Source organism: Rhamphochromis sp. 'chilingali' (genome assembly GCF_963969265.1).
Source record: "Rhamphochromis sp. 'chilingali' genome assembly, chromosome: 16".
NCBI classification, from domain to species: domain Eukaryota; kingdom Metazoa; phylum Chordata; class Actinopteri; order Cichliformes; family Cichlidae; genus Rhamphochromis; species Rhamphochromis sp. 'chilingali'.
This window is the reverse complement of record NC_137943.1, coordinates 33,861,082-33,887,046: the sequence shown is the minus strand read 5'-3', so window position 1 is coordinate 33,887,046 and position 25,965 is coordinate 33,861,082. Positions and strand designations below refer to the sequence as shown.

The window sequence follows — 25,965 nt, the reverse complement described above, 5'->3', positions numbered from 1 at the left end:
GTCATGTCGAGCCACAGAGAACGTTTTTGTCACGAGGTAGAAGCTGTGATCAGTTTCTGGCAAAGTGACCATCCTTTATTTATCCAGCTAGAAAGTCTCAGTGACATTAAAGTGATGTTTTTAAGAGATCAGAGGGAAACAGAAAGTTCAGCAGTAACTCTAAAACAGTTTCAAGTGTCCACGAAGGACTGATGATCACGCAGGTGCAATAACAGAGTCACAGAGTCTTCATTTGATGCACAAACTCTTCATCAATCGATCTAATCTGATAATCAATTCATCGTGACTCGTGCTGATTATTAATCACGTGACTTTTTATTTTCAGGAGAGTTCAGCAGCGTGTTCCCGTGAGATCGTTCCCGTGAGATCGTTCCCGCCTCTCTCCCGGGACTTCTTAATAGAAAAATGTGAAAACTGTCTGAAGCGGATTCCGAGCAGCTGCTGGTGGAACAGCAGCCTCCACCGGAACGATTTCACGTCCTGAGTGGACACGCTTCCTTCTAAAGTGTCACGTGCTCCTTCTTGCATCGTTAACGATACTGAACAAAACCGTCACGTTCGGTGTCGCACGTGCTGCCGGCCGTGGATGTGGGCTGACGGGTTCAGGTCCGCGACCTGCCGGAGCTTCTTTCACTGCAGCCTTCTGCAGCTCAAGGTGTGCGTGCGCGCGCGCGTGCGTCAGGGGCGTGGAGGTGGAGGGGAGCGTTGCGTCCTCTCACGTGACCAGCCCGCCCGTCCTCCCTGCTCTCGGTCCGGATCTCTTTGTTGTGGTTGCAGCGCGTCTGTGAGCCGGAGCGCCCCGCTGAGCTCCGTGACGGATCCACGACGCGCGGGATCGTTTCGTGTGCGGCGCGAGACAGACAGCCGGATCCAGCCGGTGCAGCTCGGTCTGCCTGAAGATAGAGGCGCGGACGCAGGGGGAGGATGCTCCCTGCCCGGACGAACTGGACCGCCTCCCAGACTTCCTGAACGCGGATCCGGCGAGCGTTACCCGCACATTCCTCCACCTTCCCCCCTCTGCGCTCTCCGTCAGTGGGAGCCAGCCTCCGCCTGCTGCACCCGGGATTAAGCTGTGCTTTCCACCTGAACCGACATCCGAGCGCTGCGTCCCGCTGGCGTCTGCAGGTCTGATCGGCTTCTTCGCGATGTTGTCAGGCCCTGCGAGGCATCGCGGGCGTCCCGGCGGGGTCGTCCGGTGCCTGGTGTCCGCCTGCCTGCTGTCTCTGCTGCTGGAGGCTCGGGGGTCTTATCCTCAGAGCGGCGAGTGCAAAGGCAAAGGAAAGGACTGCACAGGTAAGACCTCCACCTCCTCCACCCCTCCTGCTGTAAATCAGCCTCTGTGCTTTGAATAATCCTAATCTGATGCCGAGATGTGCGCGCGGGTCTGTATGTGTGATATTCCCGTGGGCACGTCTTCTGTGATTCGGGGACTTGTTGGAGCCGCTGCTGCTGTGGTGACCTTTGAATCTCACTGAATCCTCATTGTCCTGCATGTCCGTGTCTGTTGGCCTGTTTGAGCTTCGAGCTGAAATATGAAGAGTCGGGTTAATGTTCCTGCTGCTGCGAGTCAGTTTAGTCTGTGAGCTGTGAATTTAATCTGCTGGAGTATCCACGCATTTATTCCTAAAGAGCTGTTTACAATATCACAGCTGATCCGAGTTGTATATCTGGTCCATGTTGTCATGATTGGATCCGTGTGGCCTGCAGTCACTTTGTGGGTTGTTGTTGTTTTGTACTTATAATTTTATTTTTCATTTAATTTAACTCAGAGTTTAGATTTAACCTTTTTATTTTAAGGCGTCTCTGTCTCAAACTTTCCTGCTGTTCTTTTGATAAATTTGGCCAAACTGTTGGCTGAAGCTCTTTCCTCCTGTTTCACAGTCCGTCTGCTTTCTGAAGCAGGAATGTTGAGTCGGTTTTATTTGCACATGTAAAGTTTCAGAGGGCTTCACAGACACGAAAACATTAAAAATGGGGAAAAAACAAAATATTCAAACATGGACAAACTAACATACACAAACCTGTAAAACAAAGAGAAAGAAATTCTGAAAGAAACCAGACTAAAGACCGACGTTAATGAAGAAACCGAGCAGCTGATCTGTTCTCCACAGAAGCAGGTTCAGTTATTGACATAAAAACAAGAATCAAATGCAAAATAAAATGTTTTAAGAGCACCTTGAAATTTTTGGTACAGTTTGCTTCTCTAATGTCTTGAAAACAGCAAAAGCTGCATTTCTATTTTTTCTCAGGGAGAAAAGCAGTAAATTGTTTGATTTTAATGAACTTCTCCAGTTTTGGATTCATGATTTTAAAGTTGCTTATTAGGTGAAAATGCAGCTTTAAAACTGCATTTACAGGAACACCAGCAGAGGCGTGCAGGTTTCAGGGGAGCAGTTGGGTGGAGGGACACTCTGAGTGGAACCCCCCACGGTGTCACACACTTCATTTCTTATATTCAGTCTTTATGTATGGGAGGAAAACACAGCGAGGCTCTCAGACGGCCTGTGTCACATTCAAATAATTAATCTCTGCTTTTCTCATTTAATACAATCCCTGCTGACTCACACATACACATGATTTACTCTTCTGTCCTCTTCTGTTTGCCTGGGACGGCAGTCGGGTACCAGCTCTGACTGATGTGAGCCCACTCAGTTCAGTTTTAATGCATCGGACACATTTAATATACAGCTTCATATTGCAAGATAAATATCAGAGATGGCTCCAAATATCTGAGTCCCTCTGCAGTGCTCGGTGACAGTGGGAAGGAAGAAACCTCCATCAGATTCAGGCCAGGGAGACGCAGCCGAGAGGAAAGAGAAGCACGAAGAAATCACGAAACACTAACAAGACGAAACTAAACTCCTCCAAAGTGATCGAAGCTCTGAGGAAGACTTCTGCTCATCTTCCAAACGTTCTGCAAATTTCAAACACGTCACACATGCATCTGTTTTATAAGTCTCGACAGTATATCTCAAAAAAGTGAATCAGGTTGTCTGAAAGCAAGAAGGACATGCAGACTTGTTTTCATCTCTAAAGAAAATTACTGAAAGCTGACACGAACATCAGTTTGCAACAACATCTATAAACTGGAAGAACAGCATCTCACACTCATGTATCCGACTCTTCCTCCTCCTCTTTCTCTTTCATCATGGCTTCTTCATTCTTGCCGAGTTGCCAGCAGGAGCACAGGGCATGTTAGCAAACGTACCTCAGCATCACACTAAACTACTAAGATGTAGAGAATCCACGCCGGTCCCTCAGACGCTGCACAGCTTACATGACTGACAGTAAACGATTAGCAGCGTTCCTGCAGGTCCTTAAAGAGTCTTGAAATGTATTAAATTAATTCATCTGAAAATATGGAAATAGTTGGTATTTAAAAGTCTTCGGTCAGTGTTTCAGGCGTCAAGAGAGTCGATTTTATTCATCGTTTTTTCTGAAAACAAGCACTTACAGATTTTTTTCAATAATTTACTGATGAGCATGAATATCACACGAGCTAACAGAGGAAACAACATGCATAATTTTTAAAGCCAAGTTGTCTGACTGTCAAAGACAAGCGGACATGTGAATTCTGTGAAATTACTTTGTGCAGGAAGTGTTTGAGATGGTACTATGAGGCAGCTCCCACACGTTTCCCTTTGTGGATGCAGATGAGGAAACGTTTAACGCTTTAATACACTCGGCACAGAGCACTAGAACCAGGAGGCTGATGTCTCCTGGTTTGTTGGACTTAAAGTTCATGCAGATCTTTTGAAAAACACCTTAAAAACTCTGAACTCTCTGGTGCCTGTAGGAACCCTGGACAGTCTCATTTATGTATCGCTGTTTTGGCCGGTGGTTGTTTGCACATGGAGTGTGAGAACAAGCTGTGCAAACCAGCTAACAGCAGACTAGCAGCAGAATACTGACTCGTGACTGTGTTACTGTTGGGATCGTTTTTATCCAGGTTCAAACTGTGAGGATCGGCTTTCTGGGGTCTTCTGTTGGTGTGCGGAGTATCCGTGGATGTTTTTCAAGTAAAAAGAGTCATTTATGAAAACAATACTATTGAGAACAAGTTGACTGGAAGCTTCTGTTTTTACAAGGAGCCTGAACCAGGCGTGAAATGTTTTATAGTCGAGAAAATTTAAATATTAAAGCTTTAAATGTGCTGCTAATGACTGAGCCTCTGCCTCCAGATTGTTTTCATCATGGAAATGAATTAGCTGTTATACAACTAATTAACTGTTGATTATATATAGACTAAAACTGTTTATGTAAATCTAGTTTGAATGCACTATTGGATACTATCACATTTATGAGGAAAGTGAAAATATTGGTATTTTCCCTTTAGAAGCACCACAGCTCTTTCATATAATAAAACAATGAGCTGCCGCTCACGTCCAGCATCCCTGAAACACCCTCATCGTGACCTCTGCGGTGAGCGAGCACCGAGCTTCTATAAGCCTATCACTTACTCTTAGCGTAATGCACTCTGACAGGGATTTTAGTCGATGCTATTTGCGATCGTGTTTGCATCCTGCTGCATCAATATCTAATATTCGTGCATTCATTGCACCGTTACTCTGTTCTTCTTCTTTTATGAAATATTTAAAGGAAAGGAGCAGCAGCCATGTAAATGAGTGTTAGCTGTCACTCTGGAATAACCCGCCTCGCTCATGTTTTATTAATGAACCTCTGAATTGTTTCTGCTCGGGCCACTCGCGGTGTTTGCATTAAGAAATGGAGCGTTTTCCTCGCAGACGAGCGCCGCGATCCTCATCAGAACATAATGCCACGTTCTGCAGAGGCAAATGAAAATGTTCCGAGTCACTAAACAAACCAAATACCTTGATTTTTAGCCCGGAAAGCCTAATTCACACAGTCAGCGCTCCATGCATAACAATAAGCGCGTGGCACAGGACTGAGTCTTGATACCAGATAATAATTGACGGCGCTTCTTTCAGAACTGGTGTTCGTCTGAAAAACAGAATAAACGACGAGCTTCTGCCGTCTCGAGAGAGACGGAACAAAATGGGTTTTGGCACTTTGTTGGAAGCAGCGTGCCGCAGGGTTTGAAGGGAAAATGCAGCCCTGGAGAAACATCGAGCATTCATAGCGAACCAATATTCTCTGGTACTGAAGTGTAAAATATAAGATGTGGAAAAGCATTTGTGGCACCAGCCATCTGCTGCTGAGGGGCGACGTGAAGCTTGGAGTTTGGTTTCCATTTGCTGCCGTCGTTTCCAGTTACTTTAAGTTAGAGCAAATTTGGGCAAAGAACGTGGACGGGATGGATGCGTGAGCTGTTTACCGGGCAGCTCTTCAGCCTGTATGAAGTGTATCAGGACCTGTATCACACATCCATGTGTTTCCTGTCTGTGAGCTGAATTGGACTGCACTTGTGGCGCGCCAACGAAGACACACTCAGGTGTTCTTCTGTTAATTAATATCATTAACAACTTGTGACATCAGAAATTCATCTTCTGTGGATGAACTCTGTCTGGCTTCTGGTGACGGTCGTCCTCATTCAGCTCGATGACCTTGGTGTAGAAGCAAACAAGCAGCTCTCCACCAGCTCCGGGTGGATGTCCAGAGCTGGAGCAGGACTTCTGTTTGTAGTCCAAGATGGCAGTTAGAGCAGGACAAAACGGCACAACCGCAACCCAACAAGCCCTCAGAGGAACACGACAAGGACCTGTTTACATCGACTGAACTATCAAAATAAAAGCAAGGACGCTGTCCACTAGTAAAAGGATCGCAACTTTTACTCAGAAGGGGGAAAAACAAACCCCAAAATCAACGATGGCGGCTATCAACATGCAAGGGCAGGCCACCCAAGTCTCATCAGGAAAGTTTTGCTTGTGCAATAAAAGCACAACGATGCAGCGCAGTCCGGAAACTCGACGTTGCACAGCTCGAGTCAGAACGACGGTTGAGTTCAGACACATTATATTCTCATTAGGACCGAGAATATAATAAGATCCCAGCGGCCTCGGGGTTTGCATTAGAATAGAGCATAAATTAGTAAAATTATAAAAAAGAACAAAAGCTTAAACTGATCAGCAAAAGTTTGTAACTTTGTAACTTGTAACTCACTAATTAATGGAGGTTAAGTCGTTCGTGTATGTAAAGAAGGTTATTGGGGATTCAGTGCTTCTTTCTGCTAAAGATTACGTCACTTTCTCTTCATGCTGGATGTTGGAACTCCAGCACTGCATTATTGTGTCTGCACAGAAGAGGCAGTGAGACCTGTTAGCCTGCATGTACCGAACACGACGGCCACGATAGCTGGAACTGAAACCTGAAATCAGAAAGTTTCCTTTCCTGAAGTCCTTCAGCTGACTGATGATTGTGTCCCAGCCAAAAAATGCTCTCAAGTTTACCTTTGGTTGATTAATCCCTTAAAAAGAGCCAAACTAAGAGCGGAGCTCTCAGCTGCAAGTCGACTGATTCAAACCAAGATTCGGTAAAGAAATCTGTATCTGCTGGAGAACACCACGACTCAGTGATGCATTAATCCACTCATCCAGGTTTTTACCCAAACCCAGGGGATTTCTTTTGTTAGTTTGCATTGTTGCTGTTTTTGTTGACATCGGAAGATTTCATAAATAAAAAAGTTAAATATACAAGGTCTGCAATTCCATGAATGAAAAACACACCAACCATAAATAATTACAAAGAGCTCCACAGGAAAAAATGCCAAAAACCTTAAATAGATTTATGAACCTTCACGTGTGAAAGTGGGAGCTGCTGGGGGAGAATCATCACAAACAATAGTCAAGGCTTTGTGCTGAAGCGGGGAAATACTGGCCAGCAGTTTATCTTCATATTTCAAATATATTTATTTTCAACGGTGCTCCCAGACTGTGGTAGAGAACATTTGCACCCTCTCTAGAGCTGATGCGGAGAACCCTGAAGTGCCCAGTTTTTCACTTTTTAGAGATGTGATTTATGCTGATGCAGCTGTGAAGGTTTGAAAAGCAGCAGGGAGCTCGAGCTGTGCAGCGATGCCTCGACTCTGTCTGAAGACAGTAAATGTAGCGTGGCCCACGGAGACGCCGACTTTTCAGGGTTCTCGTCTTGTTTGTTTGTTCAGGTGAGGTGTTTGGACATAAAGTCGTCCGCAGGTGAAACGTTCTGCCATAATCGGCAGATTACTGCAAGAACAAGTAAGATCGGCGAGTCTGAAGCTCAGACTTTGAAGTCGGCTGCTTGCACGTCAGCTCTGTCCTCCATATGTTTGTACTGTGTAATTTTGTGGCCTACCAACCATTTCATTTGGGATGCTTATTTTTCTGGAGGATACATATGTTCAGCAGACTCCCCTCGCTGTATCCGAGGATGTGGTTTAGAGCTGTTTTTCAGCCAATTAAATGCTTAAAAGGGCCTATTCTGTTTCTCCTTATTTCTCTGTTTCCTGTCATATATCTCCTGTTCCAGTCGTGGATGTTCATATTTAACACGGTCAAAGTTTGGAAAACGAGGTCAGTATGAAGGTCTCTGATCGTCCTGACACTCAGTTTGAAGCAGTTTTTTTCTGCTCCTGGATCTGAGTGATGTCATCGAGTTAATCTGATGAAGCAGATGTTAGACTTGGTGATTATCTTTGGTGGGAACCATCATTTTTTTCATCTTTCATCATTGAAAATAGATTCACTTCCTTTTCAAATAAACAAGCATCTTTACCTGAATAACTCTGAGCTTTGTATTTGCCTTTTTGAAAATTTCACAATTTTTGCATCCAGGTTCAGTAACGTGTGGAGGGAAGTGGAACCTCTGGTCATGACCGACTCTATCAGGAAAATCCTGAAACTGAATGTTGCCCCATCGTCCAGTAAACAGCCTATGACTGGATCCAAGATCGGTGGCATGAAAATGGTTAAATGCTGAAAGTCTGGAACTGGAGTTTTAATGATTGAATTTTAAATAATTTTAAATAAATGGAATTGAAAACCTTTGTAAAAATTCAGCTCTTCTGAGTTCAGGTAGAATTTGTACCCATTAGAAATCCTTGTCATGTTGCCTATTTTATTCTCTACTTTATTAATATTTGCTCGTTCGCCTTTTCTTCATCTGCATTGGTTTAATGGAAGCAGGTGGAGATTTAGCTCCACCTATAGATTAAGATTTTGATCAAACTCAGAGGAAATGAGACGTCAGTTGTAAATCTGTCCTTCTTGTGTCGGCTGTTTGTAGTCTCGCTGTGACTGTGGTCGTTCAAGCTTTAAGTTTGAAACCCGTGGCACACAACAAGTATTTTATTTCTTGGTCAAAACAAGTTAATTCCTGTGGCTTTCTCCAGCTCCCTGCTCTACTTCTTACTTACACAGCTGCAGTATGAGTAATAAATCTCATACAGTAAAATGGCAGGACTTGGACGAGTGCCTGGACGGGCAGGTGGAGCAAAGAAGTGAAAGAAATCAAACTCTACAGTTATTTTCGCCCAAATGTCACCTGAAAACTGGGGAAATGTCAGCAGAGATGGGCTGTAATTAATAGCAGTCGGCTGTTTCCCGACAGGACGAGGAGCACTTAGTCACGATCTGCTTTTATTTTGTCGGGCGCTTCGCTCGGGCTGAGTCGGGTTATGTTCCCTGACAGCCGGGACGGAGCTCACTCACCCTGGCCAAGATAAATGAAATCATACTGTATAATTTGGCCCTGCGCGAGGCTTTTAAACGCTCGCCTCCTGGGAGATCCTTTCAAAGTCCTCCGCCTCGCCCCACGGAGCACGCTCAGAGGCTCGTACGTGTGTGCCAGGAAGCGCAAACACGACAAATTTACTTGGGGAAAGTGTAACGGGCGCGATTAAATTTTCAGCAGCGGCTCCGACATGAACAGAGCTGCGGATGAATATTGATGTTCTGTCGATGCTGTTTACTGTTTACACTCGGAGGCCGTTTAGCCGAGCAGCTGATGATGAGAAGGACATGCACCCCTCAGTAATCTTCCTGCCAAGCTGGAGGGGTGGAGGAGAATAGTGACGAGCAGGTAGAGGGCCGTGGTTCAGGTGTCGCTGTGGTAATGTCATCAGCGATGAGGCAGATTAATCTTTGGTGACCTGTTTTTCAACATGATAATGAGACGACATGAATAATTTGCATTTGAAATCAAGAACTGACAGGACAGCGTTTCTCGCACACACACACTATAATGAATACATGTAAATATGTTTGGGTTGTCAGCTTTTAGTTTTTAATCCATCTGAAATAACAATGCCATCCACAGCTGATTTAAACAATCCCCTCGCTCTTATTTTGAAAGAGCAGCTGCTGGTAACATGATATCCAGCGCACTTCCTGTCGGTTTAACCACAGATAAAAATAAAAAAATGCAAAAGTGAGTCGCAGTATATGGCTGCGCAGCTTATGGAAGTAAAGTCTGTGTGCTTTGCATCTCTTTAGGTTTCTTTGCCAAACACACGTCAGTGTCTGTGTGCAGCTTCCACTCTGGCTCAATATAAATAAGGAGGGAGGCGCTATCCTGTGATCTTATTCAGAAATTTGCAAAATAAAATAAGAATTCTCCCAAAAATAGTCAGTGATGGATTTACCTGCTCTCAGCAGTTGTAACATTTTCACCTCACCGTGCAGGCAGGTCCGACTTACTGCTCCACAAAGCTGTAGTTACTTCAAATACTCGTAGGCTAATATTCTATACAACAAATCTATAACAGCTTAAATGATTAATGCACAATAAATCGATATCTGTATATACGGCACCTAAAACTATAATATAAAAGTAGTGGAGGACATGCTTTCCCCTCTTTAGACTCTGCCAGCATGCTGCAGGTGTCCCAGCTAGAAAGAGGGAGGACGGCTGCTGACAGCCTGCGGCCAAGTTTACCAGAAATCTGATTAAATTTAAAGATGGAGGCAAACAAAACAAGCCCGTCTGTCGAGTCTGCACACACAGCTCCCCTTTTAGCGTCTTCTCTATTCAGCATCCCGTCGCTGTGTGAAACGAGTCGGGGCGGACGGGAGCCACTAAAAACTTTTGTCTAAATTTAAAATCACAACGATTTTAAACTTTGAACAGTGACAGCAAGAAAAACAACGGTTTGCATCTCGGGTGAATCAGTTGGTAGAAACACCATGACTCCTTCAAATGGGCCAACAGCCAACCAATCAGCTTGCACAGCTGACTCACTGTTCCCAGGCCACCAGGCCTTTGATTATAGGCCCGGCTCTAACTGAATCCTGCCTCCCTCGAACTAACATCAGTCACATGAAGGTGGTTCTGCAGCTCGATCATCTCAGGTTTATCAATGTGAGGTATGAGTGAGTTTCCAGAAAAGAGGCAGAGCAGCACGTTTCTGAAATAAAGCTTAAACTACAAACACAAAGCAGCGGAGTGAGACTCTGAAAGCTTTACAGCGCGCGTGGTTTTATAAAGAGCTGTATGAACATGTGTGTTTTAAGTGCTTTGAGTGGTCAGAGCAGCGCTGTAGCACACTTATCAGCATCACTGTCCCGTCGTTAAGCTTCAGGAAGATCTGATGATAACTGCGTTTTCAGGGACATTGATTTGCTGCTTAAATCAGGTTATTCCTGCAGCAAGAGTTACGTCCTTTCAGCTGGAACTCCGGCAGCCTTTCAGAGTCCGAGAGGAAGTGAAGAACCCATAAACAGGATTTAATCCAGTGAGTAGTCTCAATTTAATGCAAGTTCAACAAGAAAACCGGTCTTAGTTTCCCTGTTTTAGGATCATATCACTTTTTAAAGGCTGATAGGATAATAAAATCACTGTAAACTTGCAGCCACAATAAAAAAAGCCCCTAAGAATCTGGATTTCTTAATGATGCTCGACTGGGAAAGACTTCAGTCTTTAAAAGCAAAAGACTCTCTCTTACTATCTGCAGCCTGAGCTCTGAGGGAGCTTCCAGGAATGGTGACGCTGTTTTCCAGAGAACTGATCAGTAGGTGGTGGTTTGTACATGTCGATGTCCCATCTGGAGCAGAATACTGCGGCGCCAGGGAAGACGAAGCGGTCGAGACTGAAGGCTGCCTTCTTACGTCCCGGGAATGATCAATACTTTGAGGCGGCCAGATCTGACTACGTCAAACACTGGACCTCCCCGACCATGATCTATGCATACAGGCCTGCACTGAATCCCTACTTGCAATTATTTCATTAAATTCCCACATTTGTAGGGAAGTTTGCATGGATCCAAATACTCACGGAATATGTATGAAACAGGGGAAAGTCAAATGTCGTCCACTTCCTGTTTGTGCTACACTTCTCTGAGTCTCAGCAAGTAGTTGGTGAGTGTTTGCAGACAGGTGGGTAGTCGGCAGAAACCAAACCAAAGCAATCACAGGAGGGTTTTGGTTTAACGAGTCTGCGCTGGAAGCTTTAGTCCTTTTTTATTCCCACAAATATTTTCTTGCAGAAATAAAAACCCTGGGATTAAAATCTGGAAATGCACAAACATCTAAGGATTCACTTTTGGCTTTAAGCACAGGGTGTCCACATTTTTTATTTCTCCTTAAAGTCTTTGCAGAAGTATCAGTTTGAAGCTGACGATGAGGAGCGACGCAAACACAAAGCTGCATTTTGGGTGATGGCGTGTGTGTGTTTTGGCTGTTTAACAAGCGTTTTATTCCTCGTAATGAAGCAGAAACAAACAGATGATAAATGACAAGATGTTCCTTCTGCTTTCCGTCCCCTTGTGAGGAAAAAACAACCAAAATATCAATTTATTCACAGCACAGCAGATAGCAGCAGAAACAACATTAATCATATTTCTGGCACAGACACAATACCTCCTCCAGGATTGTACATATCAGGCAGTTTTAAGTGTTTCCATGCAGATGCTCCTGATTGATGACACGTCTGTTGTTTCATAAACACGAGCACAGGCAGCGCTGGGAGTTTCTGAGATGATTACACTCAGGACTTGTTGTTTCTGTGACTCCGTTTTTCATGTCAGAAGGTCTTTATCGTCTCCTGGACGATCGCATCCTGAATAAACTCCAGATATTTGAGTTAAACTTTGCTTTTTGTCTCCTAATTTGAATAATTAACGAGTTTAGGTACGACGAGCCCGAAAACTTCCCAGAGAATTTTCTCTTCTCCTGAGACACGGAGCAGAAAGGAGCAGGACCGGTCGCCGGAGTCAAATGGAGAAAATTGAAAATTGATTTTTCTACTCTTTGAGAAAATAATAGCTCAGGAGTTGGTGGGAACATTTCTGCACTTAATTTGACGGCAGTTTTGTCTTTTTGTACAAAATAAATGTCAGAACAGTCATTTTCTCAGCCTTTTCTGTATCACAGCCCAATTTTTAGGATCCCAAATTATCATGACAGCAGCAGTTGGAGAGCTGACAAGTTGTCATCTGAATTCATGTCTTTTGTCTTTTAAGAGCTCAAAGAGCTGAAAGCTCGAGTATTAAATATGAATTAGAAGTGAGATAACACTCTTTAGCAGGATGGGAACAAGTCTGAATGCGAAGCAACGCTGGAGAAATCACTTCAACGTTTTAATGAGCCCCTTAATACAGATTTAGTCATTTATTTGAAAACTCTTGAACTGAAATATCCTCTGTCAGAATTTTAGGCTTGTTTAGATTAAGATTTCTGTTTTTAATAATCTGCACGTAGCAGAAACAACCCCGACAGAAGTTTGAGCTTGATGGGCTCTGACTGCACCAGAGATGAAGAACATCTAAAAACCTGCAGCCGGTGGATGAATGGTATACAGTGGGGCAAAAAAGTATTTAGTCAGCCACCGATTGTGCAAGTTCCCCCACCTAAAATGATGACAGAGGTCAGTAATTTGCACCAGAGGTACACTTCAACTGTGAGAGACAGAATGTGAAAAAAAAATCCATGAATCCACATGGAAAATAAGTATTTGGTCACCTCAAACAAGGAAAATCTCTGGCTCTCACAGACCTGTAACGTCTTCTGTAAGAAGCTTTTCTGTCCCCCACTCGTTACCTGTATGAATGGCACCTGTTTGAACTCATCATCTGTATAAAAGACACCTGTCCACAGCCTCAAACAGTCAGACTCCAAACTCCGCCATGGCCAAGACCAAAGAGCTTTCGAAGGACACCAGGAAAAGTATTGTAGACCTGCACCAGACTGGGAAGAGTGAATCTACAATAGGCAAGCAGCTTGGTGTGAAAAAATCAACTGTGGGAGCAATCATCAGAAAATGGAAGACATACAAGACCACTGATAATCTCCCTCGATCTGGGGCTCCACGCAAGATCTCATCCCGTGGGGTCAAAATGATCATGAGAACGGTGAGCAAAGATCCCAGAACCACACGGGGGGACCTGGTGAATGACCTGCAGAGAGCTGGGACCAAAGTAACAAAGGTCACCATCAGTAACACACTACAACGGCAGGGAATCAAATCCCGCAGTGCCAGACGTGTTCCGCTGCTGAAGCCAGTGCATGTCCAGGCCCGTCTGAAGTTTGCCAGAGAGCACATGGATGATACAGCAGAGGATTGGGAGAATGTCATGTGGTCAGATGAAACCAAAGTAGAACTTTTTGGTATAAACTCAACTCGTCGTGTTTGGAGGAAGAAGAATACTGAGTTGCATCCCAAGAACACCATACCTACTGTGAAGCATGGGGGTGGAAACATCATGCTATGGGGCTGTTTTTCTGCCAAGGGGACAGGACGACTGATCCGTGTTAAGGACAGAATGAATGGGGCCATGTATCGTGAGATTTTGAGCCAAAACCTCCTTCCATCAGTGAGAACTTTGAAGATGAAACGAGGCTGGGTCTTCCAACATGACAATGATCCAAAACACACCGCCCGGGCAACAAAGGAGTGGCTCCGTAAGAAGCATTTGAAAGTCCTGGAGTGGCCTAGCCAGTCTCCAGACCTCAACCCCATAGAAAATCTGTGGCGGGAGTTGAAAGTCCGTGTTGCTCGGCGACAGCCCCAAAACATCACTGCTCTCGAGAAGATCTGCATGGAGGAATGGGCCAAAATACCAGCTACTGTGTGTGCAAACCTGGTAAAGACCTATAGTAAACGTTTGACCTCTGTTATTGCCAACAAAGGTTATGTTACAAAGTATTGAGTTGTATTTTTGTTATTGACCAAATACTTATTTTCCACCCTGATTTACGAATAAATTCTTTACAAATCCTACCATGTGGATTCATGGATTTTTTTTTTTCACATTCTGTCTCTCACAGTTGAAGTGTACCTCTGGTGCAAATTACTGACCTCTGTCATCATTTTAAGTGGGGGAACTTGCACAATCGGTGGCTGACTAAATACTTTTTTGCCCCACTGTATATTGTAATATATCTATATCACTAAAGCACTTCTGGATGGATGCAAACTGCATTTCGTTGCCCTGTACCTGTGCATGTGCAATGACAATAAAGTTGAATTCTATTCTATTCTAATGTGAAGCTGACCTCGCCAAACTTCACCAAAGTCAGAGCAAGACAGCGACGGAGCGCGTCTGTTTTCAGAGCTTGTTTGCGAGCAGAACTAACTCGATTACCTCAGTATTTATACTGTTATTGCACCACTGATGATGTGCTGTTGAGCAGTTTTCTGTTCTGCATCACAGAAAACTGAAGAGCTTTTGGGACAAAACAAGAGATTCAAAAATCTCATTATGGGTTCTGGGACACTGTGACAAAATAATCTTCCTTGTAATCAATAAAATATTTGTGGTTTGGTGAAGCCTGCTGGCAGAGGAATGGACGTCACCCTCCCCTCTGTCCTCGTCACCGGAGCCTCTGAGTTGTGAGAACTGAATGTTCTGTTTGCTTTGACCGCCAACGTTAGACAACAACACAGCGAATGCTTTTTAAAGCCTCCAAAGACCTGCCACTTTCCAGAAGGTCTGCAGAAAAGTATGAAGTCCGGTTCACACTTTGATTCAGGGCTTTTACGTCTGTTACATAACGGAGTCCGGAGGGAGCCGTGAATCAGACCTTCATTTGTCGTAGATCTGCTGTCAGGTCGCATTAGCTGTGGCTGGCTGGATGTCGTCTTTGTGCTGAGCTTGTTTTCTAATTTCAGAAGCATTAAGATCCTCATTCTTCAGCTTTAAATGTCATTTTATACGACGTTTAAAGTATTCATGTCTTAACAGCCGTCTTTACAGGACTGAGAGACGGAGAGTAGAGAGATTGTCTTAGACTAGACGGTGTTACCTTTCACATGAAGTCTCGTGCATTTATTTTGACATGCTGTAAATTCACGAGCAGTCACCACAGCAGCTCTGCACGTCTCATTTGGTAGGTTTTTTTAGGTTGAAGGCCCGTCGTCAGGAATCTGTGTCTGCTGTTGAAGTTCCTGTCCCCACATCATCGCTGACCTGGTGGATGTTTTCAGGGAAAATGGTCCGAGTAAGGTTAGAGGATTGTCTCCAGTGATGACTCGGACCTGTGAGCCCCTCGGTGGATTTGAACTCAGCAGGAAACGGCGCTCACCTCTGCTCCACCGTCTCCCTCGTCATCGTAGTCTTTCTACCTTAATGGTTCCCAGAAGGTGAATCCTGTGTCCTCGGTGGTTGGGCTGCTCCAGTGTTGCAGGAACCACTAATTGCAATTGATTTAGTCAAAATTGAGATCTCGATTATTTGACACAGTTACTTGGGGCTGTTAACTTTACAAACACTGTGCATGTATTGATCTGAAGAGTCTCTGACAGTGAATTTCTTCACACCTAAAAAATAAGTCACCTAAAAATGAATTAACCCGTGAGAACCAACCAACACGACTGAAGGTGGACACAAGACCCTCTGTGGGGGAAAAGCAGGCGTCTGCAGACACCACCACGTTTTTATATCCTGTAGGTTGTTCTTGTTAAACAAAGGCTCTCTTTCAGTCATCTTAACTCGAGTCAAACTATAGAGGAAGTAAATCTGTGCGTCTGTGGACGAGTAAAAGTGCAGCGCTGTAAAGAAAAGAGCTGGATTCATAATGAAAGTCAAACTGAGCACTTTATCAGTAAAAGGATTGAAGATTTCAGGAACTTCAGGTTGAGCTGTTGGAGTTTGTGGGTCAGGGTGATCGGACCGCCTCAGAGGTCTGGGTTTGTTTTCTTAAAATGCCAAAAACAAGAGTTTGTGGGTTAAAGTGGGAGCGATGAATTTTGGATTGCATCACCTTCCTTTTCTTTTGGAGTTTATTCGAGTCTCACAAATAAAAATGGAGCCTGAAGTCATGCTGACCTTTTACTTGCAGAATCACGGAGACCACCTGCTTCACTCTGAGTCAGTGCAACCCAAAACTGAAATGCCAGCACAGAGTGTGCTCGACAGATTATATTTGTGAAGGACAGATCGGATCAACCCGCGTGGCGTTTTCACTGATGTCGATTCGCTTTCTCCCGGCGTCGCTCCTCTCCAGCTGAGGAGGAATTATCCGCCGATCAGGTTTGCGGGCTGAGTTTAGGGCAAACCAATTATCTGCAGCGCTACAGGGTGACAGACACTTTTAATTGTCTTCCACGAGGCAATAAAGGGTGTTTGTCAACTGGCTGGATGTGGACTTTCTAAATCTGTTGTGGCTCTTGGAGTTTAATTAAGCCTGGAGGATAAATCGAGCCATAAAGTCACGGTGCTCTTTGGAGGAAGGCTCGGTTGTCTGTCAGGAGGTCTGCGGACGTCACACAGTGTCTGCAGTTGTTTTTATTAAACTCAAGATTCACAAGTTGACTCAGATTCAAATCATTTCTCTAAAACATGACAGTAACACTATGATATCTAATATTTCAGTCTCAGTAAATTCTTAAATGTAGAAGTTATCTAGCAGAGATTGGAAGTGTTATTCTAATCGAGTCGTGCTGTGAACAGAAAGAAACAAACCCCTCGTGCTGTCTCTGTTCGTGTTTACATGCACTGACCAATGCTACGAGGACTATTTTGTTCTGGAGACTCTTTATATTTTAAATGTTGCAGAAAAAGCAGGAGTTGACATTGATTTACAAGAAGCAGAAAAGGGAATTAGAGGAACGTCTGGAAAAATAAGGACCACTTTGTGCAGCTTCTCCCATTAACCTTAAGATTGGGAACCACTGTCATATGAGAGAGTTCTTGTGACGACAGTGACATAAATTTCACATTTATTACCGTCTAATCTTCAGCGAGTCATCTGGAGCCTTGCTTGCAGCTCTGTTGGAGTTAGAAACTCCAGACCAGTAGTCTCATTGTGGACACAGGAAGTGGGCTTGTGTTGGCCCACAACTGCAGCTTGTGATCAGCTTAATGATAAATTTCACATGTACTAGCCTAAGTGTCTGCAGCCTCTGTGAGGCTATGGGTTGACCTGAATGCTAACATTAGCGTGTTAGCATGCTCAAAGACATAATATCCTGCAGGGCAGCCAGGACAAAGCCCTAAAGCCCAGAAAACAAGAGTCCAGTAAACATGACTACCTAATGGGCCCTTACACGTTACATGAAGTATATTCTGGATAAAAATGGACACATGACTTGAATTTCAAATATAAATATTTAATAATTTTGGATTCCTTTAGTTAAAACGTGCTGGTAAAGATATTACCTGTACCTACTGACCTTGCCTGCTGTCATTTGTGCAGAATGCCTGTAAACCCCTCGATGTCAACAACGCAGCAGTCCATTTTCAGCGAGTGTCTTTCGAGCAGTTTGTCAGCACAGCTGCATTTTAAGTCATGTTTAACAAGCAAAGAGAAAAAGTGGCGCTCAAACGAGGACGAAGAGACGAGAGCAGGATGAGCACATCGCCTCGACTTTGGACTTTAGCAGCGTTATCAGTGACTTTGCAGAGCAAGAGCCCCGAAAGATGAAGTTCTGTTTGTGTTTTTGTAAATGTCTGAAACATTGCTGCCACTTATATGCCGAAAATCCGCACTCGTACTGTAATATGTTGTGTGACGTATGTAGAAGCTAGTCTACTGGGAATGAGTGTTGAATGAGGAATTCTATAAATGGGTGTGCTTGTTATTTGCTAATATTTTTGCACTTGTAGTTGTGTTTGCTGCAGTGTGATGTGGTGGTAAAGCGATATCTGCCCTGGGGCCTTTCACAGAGTTGTTACGCCTCTGAACAGGCTGGCGGTCACATGATCGTCTCCCAACAACAAGCGACAAGCTGTTATGACATCATATGTTTTGAAATTAAACGCCCTCTAGTGGTCAAGTTAAGCTTGTCATGCACACTAGCACAATAGTAGTAGCTAATTAATGCTGCAAATGTTTCACAAAGGGGTTTTATGTATATATGTTTTGGCCGAAAGCAGCACGCGTAGCGAACAGAAGAGCTTTGCTACATAAGCTAATTTTTCAGTTCGATTCAATTTTATTTCTATAGCGCCAAATCACAACAACAGTCGCCTCAAGGCGCTAATGACCACGCCAGTTAGCATCCCTTAACTGTTTATTATAAAGAAGAGTGCCTGCGCTCTGTTTTTAAATGCCGGCAGACATTTAACTATAAGTTAGCACAGTAATTATTTTTCATATAAAACAGCAGGAGTTACTCTTACATATCGTGCACGAGCGCGTCCCACAGCATGGTTTCCTTCCACCAATGGGTTTTGCTGAAATCAAGTGAAAAGGACACAAAACAGCAACAACACTGTGATCCGTTTTCAGTCTGATCAGCTGTTCAGCACATCCTACTTTGGAGTATCCGTCATCATGTTACTTGTGCACAGTAACAACCTTTTGCAACAACTTCTAAAACTGGGTGTCTCAAAAATGAATTTATGAACACAGTCAATTTCTTTGTGTTTTATTGCACTTTTTTTGCAATATATTTATTTACGGTGGACGTATTACATCGATATTGTTAAATTTTGGGATATAAAGGTTGTATTGATGTGTAAATAGGGGTAATGCTCCAAAAATGCAGAATTTAAAAATGTAAAGATGAGCTCTGGTGGATTTGTTCTGTGGTAGGTAATCAGGTTAATAGACATAAATTCTTCACAGTTCATGCAATCTCTCCTTCTCTCTTCAATCTGGGGGACAATAAATATATCTCTGCAAAATTTCATAGAAACCCATCAAACAGTTGCTGAGCTGCAGTCCACTGCTGTCCCTGCAGGTTCGGCAGTAATGCGGTTAAAAAGCACTTCAGCAGTCTGGGATTCTTTTGTCTGTTTTTCAGGATAAAACAGCTTTTTGAACCCATCATTTTGGCATGTGGTGGAGGATTTGAGAAGGATCTTGTTCCTTGGCGTCACCGTTGTTTGTCAGTGCTGCTGTTTCTGTGGAGAGATGTGCAAAAGTAAACAAATAAAATAAACAAATCTAGATATCTTCGTGTCAAGTGGAAATGCACAGCTTTTCTGTGGAAACCTGTGAGTACCACAAACCACAGCGCTCACATGTCTGAAACATTGAAAATGCAGGACATCCATCAGCCTCTACACGTGTTTCATGAGCTGCAGCAGCTCCCGGTAACGTGATCCTGCAGATCTGCAGGTGTGCTGTAGCCTGCAGGCCTTCAGGTGAGCTGACATCACGTCTCTCTGTATCGCTGCAGCGTGAAATACCGATGTTTGCACTTCAAACGAGGGCTGGCGTGACTCAGCTGAAGCCTCAGATGACGTTCACTCCCAAAATGTAAATCTTAACAGCGTCTGACTGCAGGTGTGGACGTTTGAAGGGGCCAGCGTTTGATCGATCCACCTCTTTGATCTCACACTCATTAGCTCAAGTTATTTTCAGGCTGCAGGAACACGAGCCCTCGCTTCCTGTGGTTTTTCCTTCCTTATCGCCTCCTCCTTTATCAGGATGGAGGGCAAAGGTCGTGGGTTGGAGCATCACTTTGCTTTGATGACCACTTTATTTTATGTCATTGCAGGAAAATACCTTCAAATATAAACACTACAAACAGTCCTGGACATATTTTTGTAGATGATCTCTTTTAATTTTAAGACTCTGTTGACTTCATCATTGGAAGATTTGCAGTTTCATTGCTGAAAGTTGAGCTGAACTGAACCTGACTCAGTGTTTGTGTCTATAAAGTGATTGTAATTCGACTCAGTTAAATTCAGTTTTATTTTTAAAGCATCAAATCACAAAAACATTTGCCTGAAGCAGCTTTAATAGAAGAGTCACGGCGACGTCGGCTATCCGCTTCAGTTATTTTGAGAGCCCAACATTAGCTGCTACGAGTAACCGTTTGTAAATTGTGCCGAAGCCTCACTCAGACCGAGGCTGTGCGACAGCGAATGGTGGTAGGCGAGATCCAGAGTTTGATGGTGTGGACGTGTGATTCAAAACGTGAGCCTGAAAGGGAAAAGGCCTCGAGGAAGGTCAACGAGGCGATGGCTGGATCAGATCAAGGAACGCCGGGAGGCGCTCTGGATCAGGCCAGATGGAGACGGGTGTGGAAGCACATAGACCAAAAGAAAAAGAGAAGAACACTCGCACAAAACAAAAGAAGTGTTGTTTCTGATATGTTTGGTTTTGTTTGTTGTTATGAATCCATCACAGCCATTGGCTTGCAGCAGTGTGGCCTATACGGATGGTTCCCTCATTCCTCCTTGATGATTGCTTTATTTCTTTTATAGCTCACCCATCAGAGAGCTAATCTCAGCAGCTAATTGGAGTCACTGAACTGGACCTCTGGGCTGTGTTTGTATTTCTATTGCTGTTATCAGAAGAATAATACAGCTGCTGTGTGCTTGTCTGTACTGCCACTGTCCAAGAAGTCTAAGCTAATGTTTCACTGAGTGAAACTTCAGGATTTTATTGTTAATAAGCTCTAATTAGCGGCTGTCCGTGTGATGCACCGTACAGTCTCCACCCTCTCGTCACTCCAACATGGTGCAGTCCACAAACTGATGCATGAGGTCATCCTGCAAACAGTTTTTCAAGGTTCCTTGCATGTTCACTGTGAAGAACATAGATTCAAGCTGCCTCAGTGTCTTCTGTCTCCTCCTGTGAGACCAAACTGACTCCATGATGTTGATATCAAGCCTTTGTGGGGGTTCGGACCATCTGTTGATCTTCTGCTCGATGAAGGTTTCTAATGACTCTGGCTGGAGCTTTTGGCTTTGTTGTTCTGCTCCGGGAGGATCAGGCGCCTCCTGGATGGAGCTGCTGATAAATGAGACTAAATATGTCAAATTCCTGGAAGAACTGCAGACTGAGGCGCCCGCAGCGTCTCTTAACTAAGCGTCTGACTCACACAACCTGCGAACACGTCTTGATCTTTTTTGATGTTTGGGCGTCAAACCAAAGGAACAATTAAGACTTGATGACAGCCTCCTCCGTCCTGGCTGAAAGAATGAAAATGATTTCTCGGTGACATTGGCTTAATGCGTGGGCTGCCAATTATGTGAGGTGATACAGCATGCGTCAATGGTTTGGTAGATTAGGCGTGAACGGCAGGTTTATGAAGCCAGTGGGACTGCAGAGGCCTCATTTGTCAGATTTAGAGCGGCTCGGCCTGCCCGCTGCTCTCTTACAGCAAACTCTGCCTCTCTCTGTCGGATTCGCTTCTGATTGTAGAAAAAAGGGCTCGCAAACATGATTCAAATACAAAGGTTGGGATTTAGCTTTGGTTGGAATATCAGGGTGTTTCCAAGCTGTGAGGAGCCACAAGCACTTTCTATCTCAGAGACGGTGCAGTCGTTTGTCTCGGCTGGCACTGAGGCCCAAACAGTCATCAAACAATACACCAGCAATGCACTGTGGGAAAAATGGCTAAAGTGTGACAAAGTGTGATAAAAGAAGAAGAGGACAAAACGAGACGGCTTAAGAGCCGCCACTGTGTCATCACACGGCCACATCCTTGCTGTTGCCGTGCAGGTTTTCCTGAATGAATATGTAGGTGTCCCCACGTAGACTGTGGTAAAAAGAGGCCTTTTCCTTCCCACTGTCGCCAAGTGTGTGCCGTCTGACTCGCTGGGGTTTGTCTGTATTATCGTAGGGGTTTACCTTGCAGTGGAAAGTGCCCTGAGGCAACTGTTGTTGTGATTCAGCACCTAGTAAATCATTATGAAGAGTTTTGCTACTTAGCTGCTGATGCTTGAATGCTCCTCGCTCTGTGGAGGAGAGCATCATGAAAGTTCTGTCAAATATCTGCAGAAACTAAAACAGGAAGTTTGATGAGCTAAACTGGACCAATTATGGATGATTCAGCAGCTCCAAATTTTACATTCAAACCTGTTGAGGCTTGTTTAAAATACACATTAGACAGATGTTGTACATCTGCATTAGCAAATGTTAGCTGATCAGCTTGTACCCTACTGGAGGAGCACGAGGAGCCTGGAAATGTTTGATTAATGGATTCTAGAACTGTGAAGTTTTCATTCTGGGCAGATAGAAGCACGTGGAGGAGGAGATGATGTTTTATCATCCGACGAGCTGATGTGATGCTCTGTTTATTCTCAGGCCTCCAAATCCCCGGAGGAAGTTTACAGCTCTGAATATTTACTGCAGAAAGCAGCTGTGCCTGCTTTATTTACACACAGTTCTTCGTGTGTGGGAATTTCTCTTGTGTTTGCCTTTCACTGGTGGATGCAGTCGATAACCTGATAGCAGCTTCTGTAGCTTCGGGCTTTGGAAAGCAATACCAGGGATTTTTGCTTTATTTAAGCTGCCGGTGATGCCAGATTGGGCTTTTTCTGCCCATTTGGGTCAGCTACTGTAAAACTGTTGGGGCCAGATTTCTGATATTTATGCCAAAAATAAGTCTGTAAAATGTGAACGCACTGATATGTTTTGTTGTTTTTGTTTCAGTGTGACACTCATCCCAAAGAAACAGAAAATATGATGTTTTTATGGCAGAACTCGCTTGATAGTTTTCTTCTGCACATTGTGACACTTCATTGCATCCAGTGGCAGACGGCACACAGGAGACAATAAAGCTCTCCTATTCTGAATGTTACCAGCCCACTCAATGGGTGCCAGTTATTATCTGTCCCATGGTTTATGTTTTCATATCTTTAAACTATCACAATATTTTATGTGGGTGTTTGTTTGTTAAAAAATAAGGCTAACACAGAAGTTATTTTAGCTCTGAACCTTTAGCGCTCAACATCAGAAATGCTAGCTTATTAAACCAATTACTAATTTCATCTCTGACTGTATCCAGTAATGGGAGCTATGGCCGAGTCAGGTGGATTATAGGATGGATGACTTTAATAAAATCAGGCAGTGTTTTGATAAAGAAATGATCAGTTGTGTTAACCTACAGAGAAGGAAGGCTGCCGGTGCTAGCATTGCTAACATTACTGTTAGAATGGCTGGTAAGTCTAAGGTAGTTTTTGGTAGCCCCCCTTTGTTTTACAAGAAAATCTTCGCACCCTCCACCCCCCTAGGGGGCGTGCCCCCCACTTTGGGAACCCCTGGTCTAAGGTTTAATTTAGGTGTAATTGATTTTGAAATTAGGAATGGATAAGCGGTTATAAAAAAGTGTTTTTGTCAGTGTGATGAGCTTCATGACTGATTGGAGTCATTAGCAAATGAGCGTGTGCTACTTAATCCTCCTTTGCTGATTCTTAGGGGGACCATCCATCCATTTTCTTAAGCTTATCCAATTCAGAGCTGTGGTGCGGCTGAAGCCTATCCCAGCTGTCATAGAGCGAGGGGCGGGGTCCCGGACAGGTCGTCTGTCTGTCGCAGAGCTAACACAGAGAGACATTCAGGCTACAGCCACACCTTTTGTTTCGTTTTGGCCTCCCCTCCACACTGAGACGGCGCTTTCCTCAAGGACAAATGCAGCGTTTTGAAAATGCTCTCGAAAACGCATACATTTCAAAACGGAGCTGTCCTGTCCCAGTGTGGGTGCTCGAAAACGCAGACTTTCTAAAACGATGATGCATTTCAGTCATGTGATGCAGTCATGTGACCAATTAAACAAACATAGCGAAGTGCATAATACAGCAGTTGTTTTGTTTGCTCTCAATTTTGACAGCCCTAAAAAGATGAATATCAGTCTGTGCATGCTCCAGGTAGCTTTTCTTCAAACTCTCACTCGCTTTTGCGCAGGACTGGAACGGAAGCGTTTTGGGCCGTTTCAACGTGGATGCACAACTCTGTGAAAACGAATGAAAACGCTAGTGTGGACGCAGAAAACGCTGTTTTCAGATCTATCCGGGCTAGTGTGGACGTAGCCTCAGATCTGGATCAGAAGGGAATTTCCTCAAAGCTTCTTAATGACCAACAGGAAGACTTCCACTTCCAAAGAAGTCTACAGAAAATTTGTCCTCAGCTGATGTCTTATTGAATTCAACATCATGTTCATTTTGTAATTGATGGTGTTTAATAGAGTCAAACAGGAGGGTTGCCTAGGTTACGCTCATTGGCTTACGACCTAACAATCACAACTTGGTAGCCAATGAGCAATCAGTGTTGCTCAGTTTCCCAGTCAGACCAGCTCCTCACTCATCCGGTCCAATTCCAAAACACCAACATGGCGACAGCAAAAATAATCATCGAAAATATGGTACATTGATCTGTAGACGTCCCAATATTGTCACTTTCGGTGCTGTGAAATCACAGATGTTCCTTTTTCTGCTGAAGGTGCCAGAAATCCATAATAAAACCCAGCAATGATTGGCAGCAGGTCCTCGTCTACAACCTGCTTTGGAGGCTTTAACTGAGTTTGTAATGAAAGCAGTTTGGTTAGATTTGGTTTGGGATCTGAAACCCTGAATTTCCTACTTCCTGGTTTTGTAATGTAAAGCACAAATGTAGGCCTGCAATAGTAGCCTGGTCCTCTGCCTATGACAGTGGGCTATTTGCTGGGGAGACTTTATGTTCTTCCTCACTCTGATTACGGATTCATAGCTGATTACAATGGAGGTTAACAGCCTGCCAGAATATTGAGAAGGAAATGTTCTGCAAAACCAAAACGAGGACCTAAAAGAGGCTAAAAGTCTCAGCAGAGCTGCAGAAACACTGAAACTTTCTGTGGCTTTGTCACAACATTCAGCACCCTGCATGCTACGTATAAATTATTGATTAAGGCAGCTTTAAACGTACATACGGCGTTCTGTGGGGATTCATTTATTCAGGCACTCAGCCTCCGCTGACACCACGTCCCTCATTTCAAGCTCAGCATTGTGAGAAACACCATGGCAACAGAGGACTCCCGATGCTTCACCAGCCTCATTTCCACAGTGTTGTCTTCTTTGTTTTTCAGCCTCCCCACCTCTCAAAACCGTGGCTGCACATCCAGATAGCCACATTCTGCCTGCTTTAGCCACGCCGTCTCCACTCCAGCTCTGCACATTTCCTTTTTCTTTTATGGAAAGTCTCTCCTCCCAAATCAAGCTGTGAAAAGGGCTTTCTGTCGCCTACAGACAAAGACTCGGGCTCTAAACTGTGCCTGAGAAATGGACCAGCATCTTAATGTCAGTTTACTGGGCCTGAAAGAGACGTCAAACATATGAAGAAAACAGCATTGTCAAGAAAAAACTGATAATAACAGCTTATTACACATGTCTAGTTGAATAATTAGATTATTTTGTATATGCTGACAGATTTTGGTTTGGCTTCGTGCCTTTTTTCAGGAGAAAATCCCATTAAATTCTGCCAAATAACATTAAAGCCAAACTCGCCTCGATTCTAATTATGGCTCACATTCAGCAGCGGCTTTGTTTTTGGCCACTTTTAAATGGGATCCTCTCTTCTTCTGTCCTGACACAAAAACATCAGTGTGGTCGGAAAATCCATTAGGATTCCTTCAAATGTTCTAATCTGTTCATTTTTCTGTCTGCAACCTACGACGGCGAAGACGTGCCTCCAAAAAAACTTTGCTAGTTGTTAAAGTTTCACTAGTATCCAAAACCAAATCGACCCCACGACAAGCCGATTTAGGATACCCTGCTGTTATATAATCCATTAATTAATCTGTTCAACTAGTCCAAAAATCTCCAGAACAAAGCAGGTGGACCTCCGAGGAGTTTTGTTGTTTAATGAAGGTTCAGTTCAGCGGTGAGTCAAGCCCTGAATTTTCCTCCTAAAAACCCATAAAACACATTTGTATCTTCAAACCGATGATCATTAATTCAGGCTCAGAATCAGCAAAGGTTTA

General features: G+C 43.9%; 1 protein-coding gene across 1 annotated transcript in view; it reads left to right on the top strand.

Annotated features, from left to right (window-relative positions):
* The first annotated feature begins 390 nt into the window (after positions 1-390).
* The window catches only part of tmeff1a (transmembrane protein with EGF-like and two follistatin-like domains 1a), a 114,310-nt gene continuing 88,735 nt past the window's right edge, over positions 391-25,965 (top strand). The window contains exon 1 of the mRNA XM_080907050.1: positions 391-1,293. Within this exon, the coding sequence (XP_080763176.1) occupies positions 1,146-1,293 (148 nt within the window). The 5' untranslated portion in view covers positions 391-1,145. The remainder of the gene's footprint in view (positions 1,294-25,965) is intronic.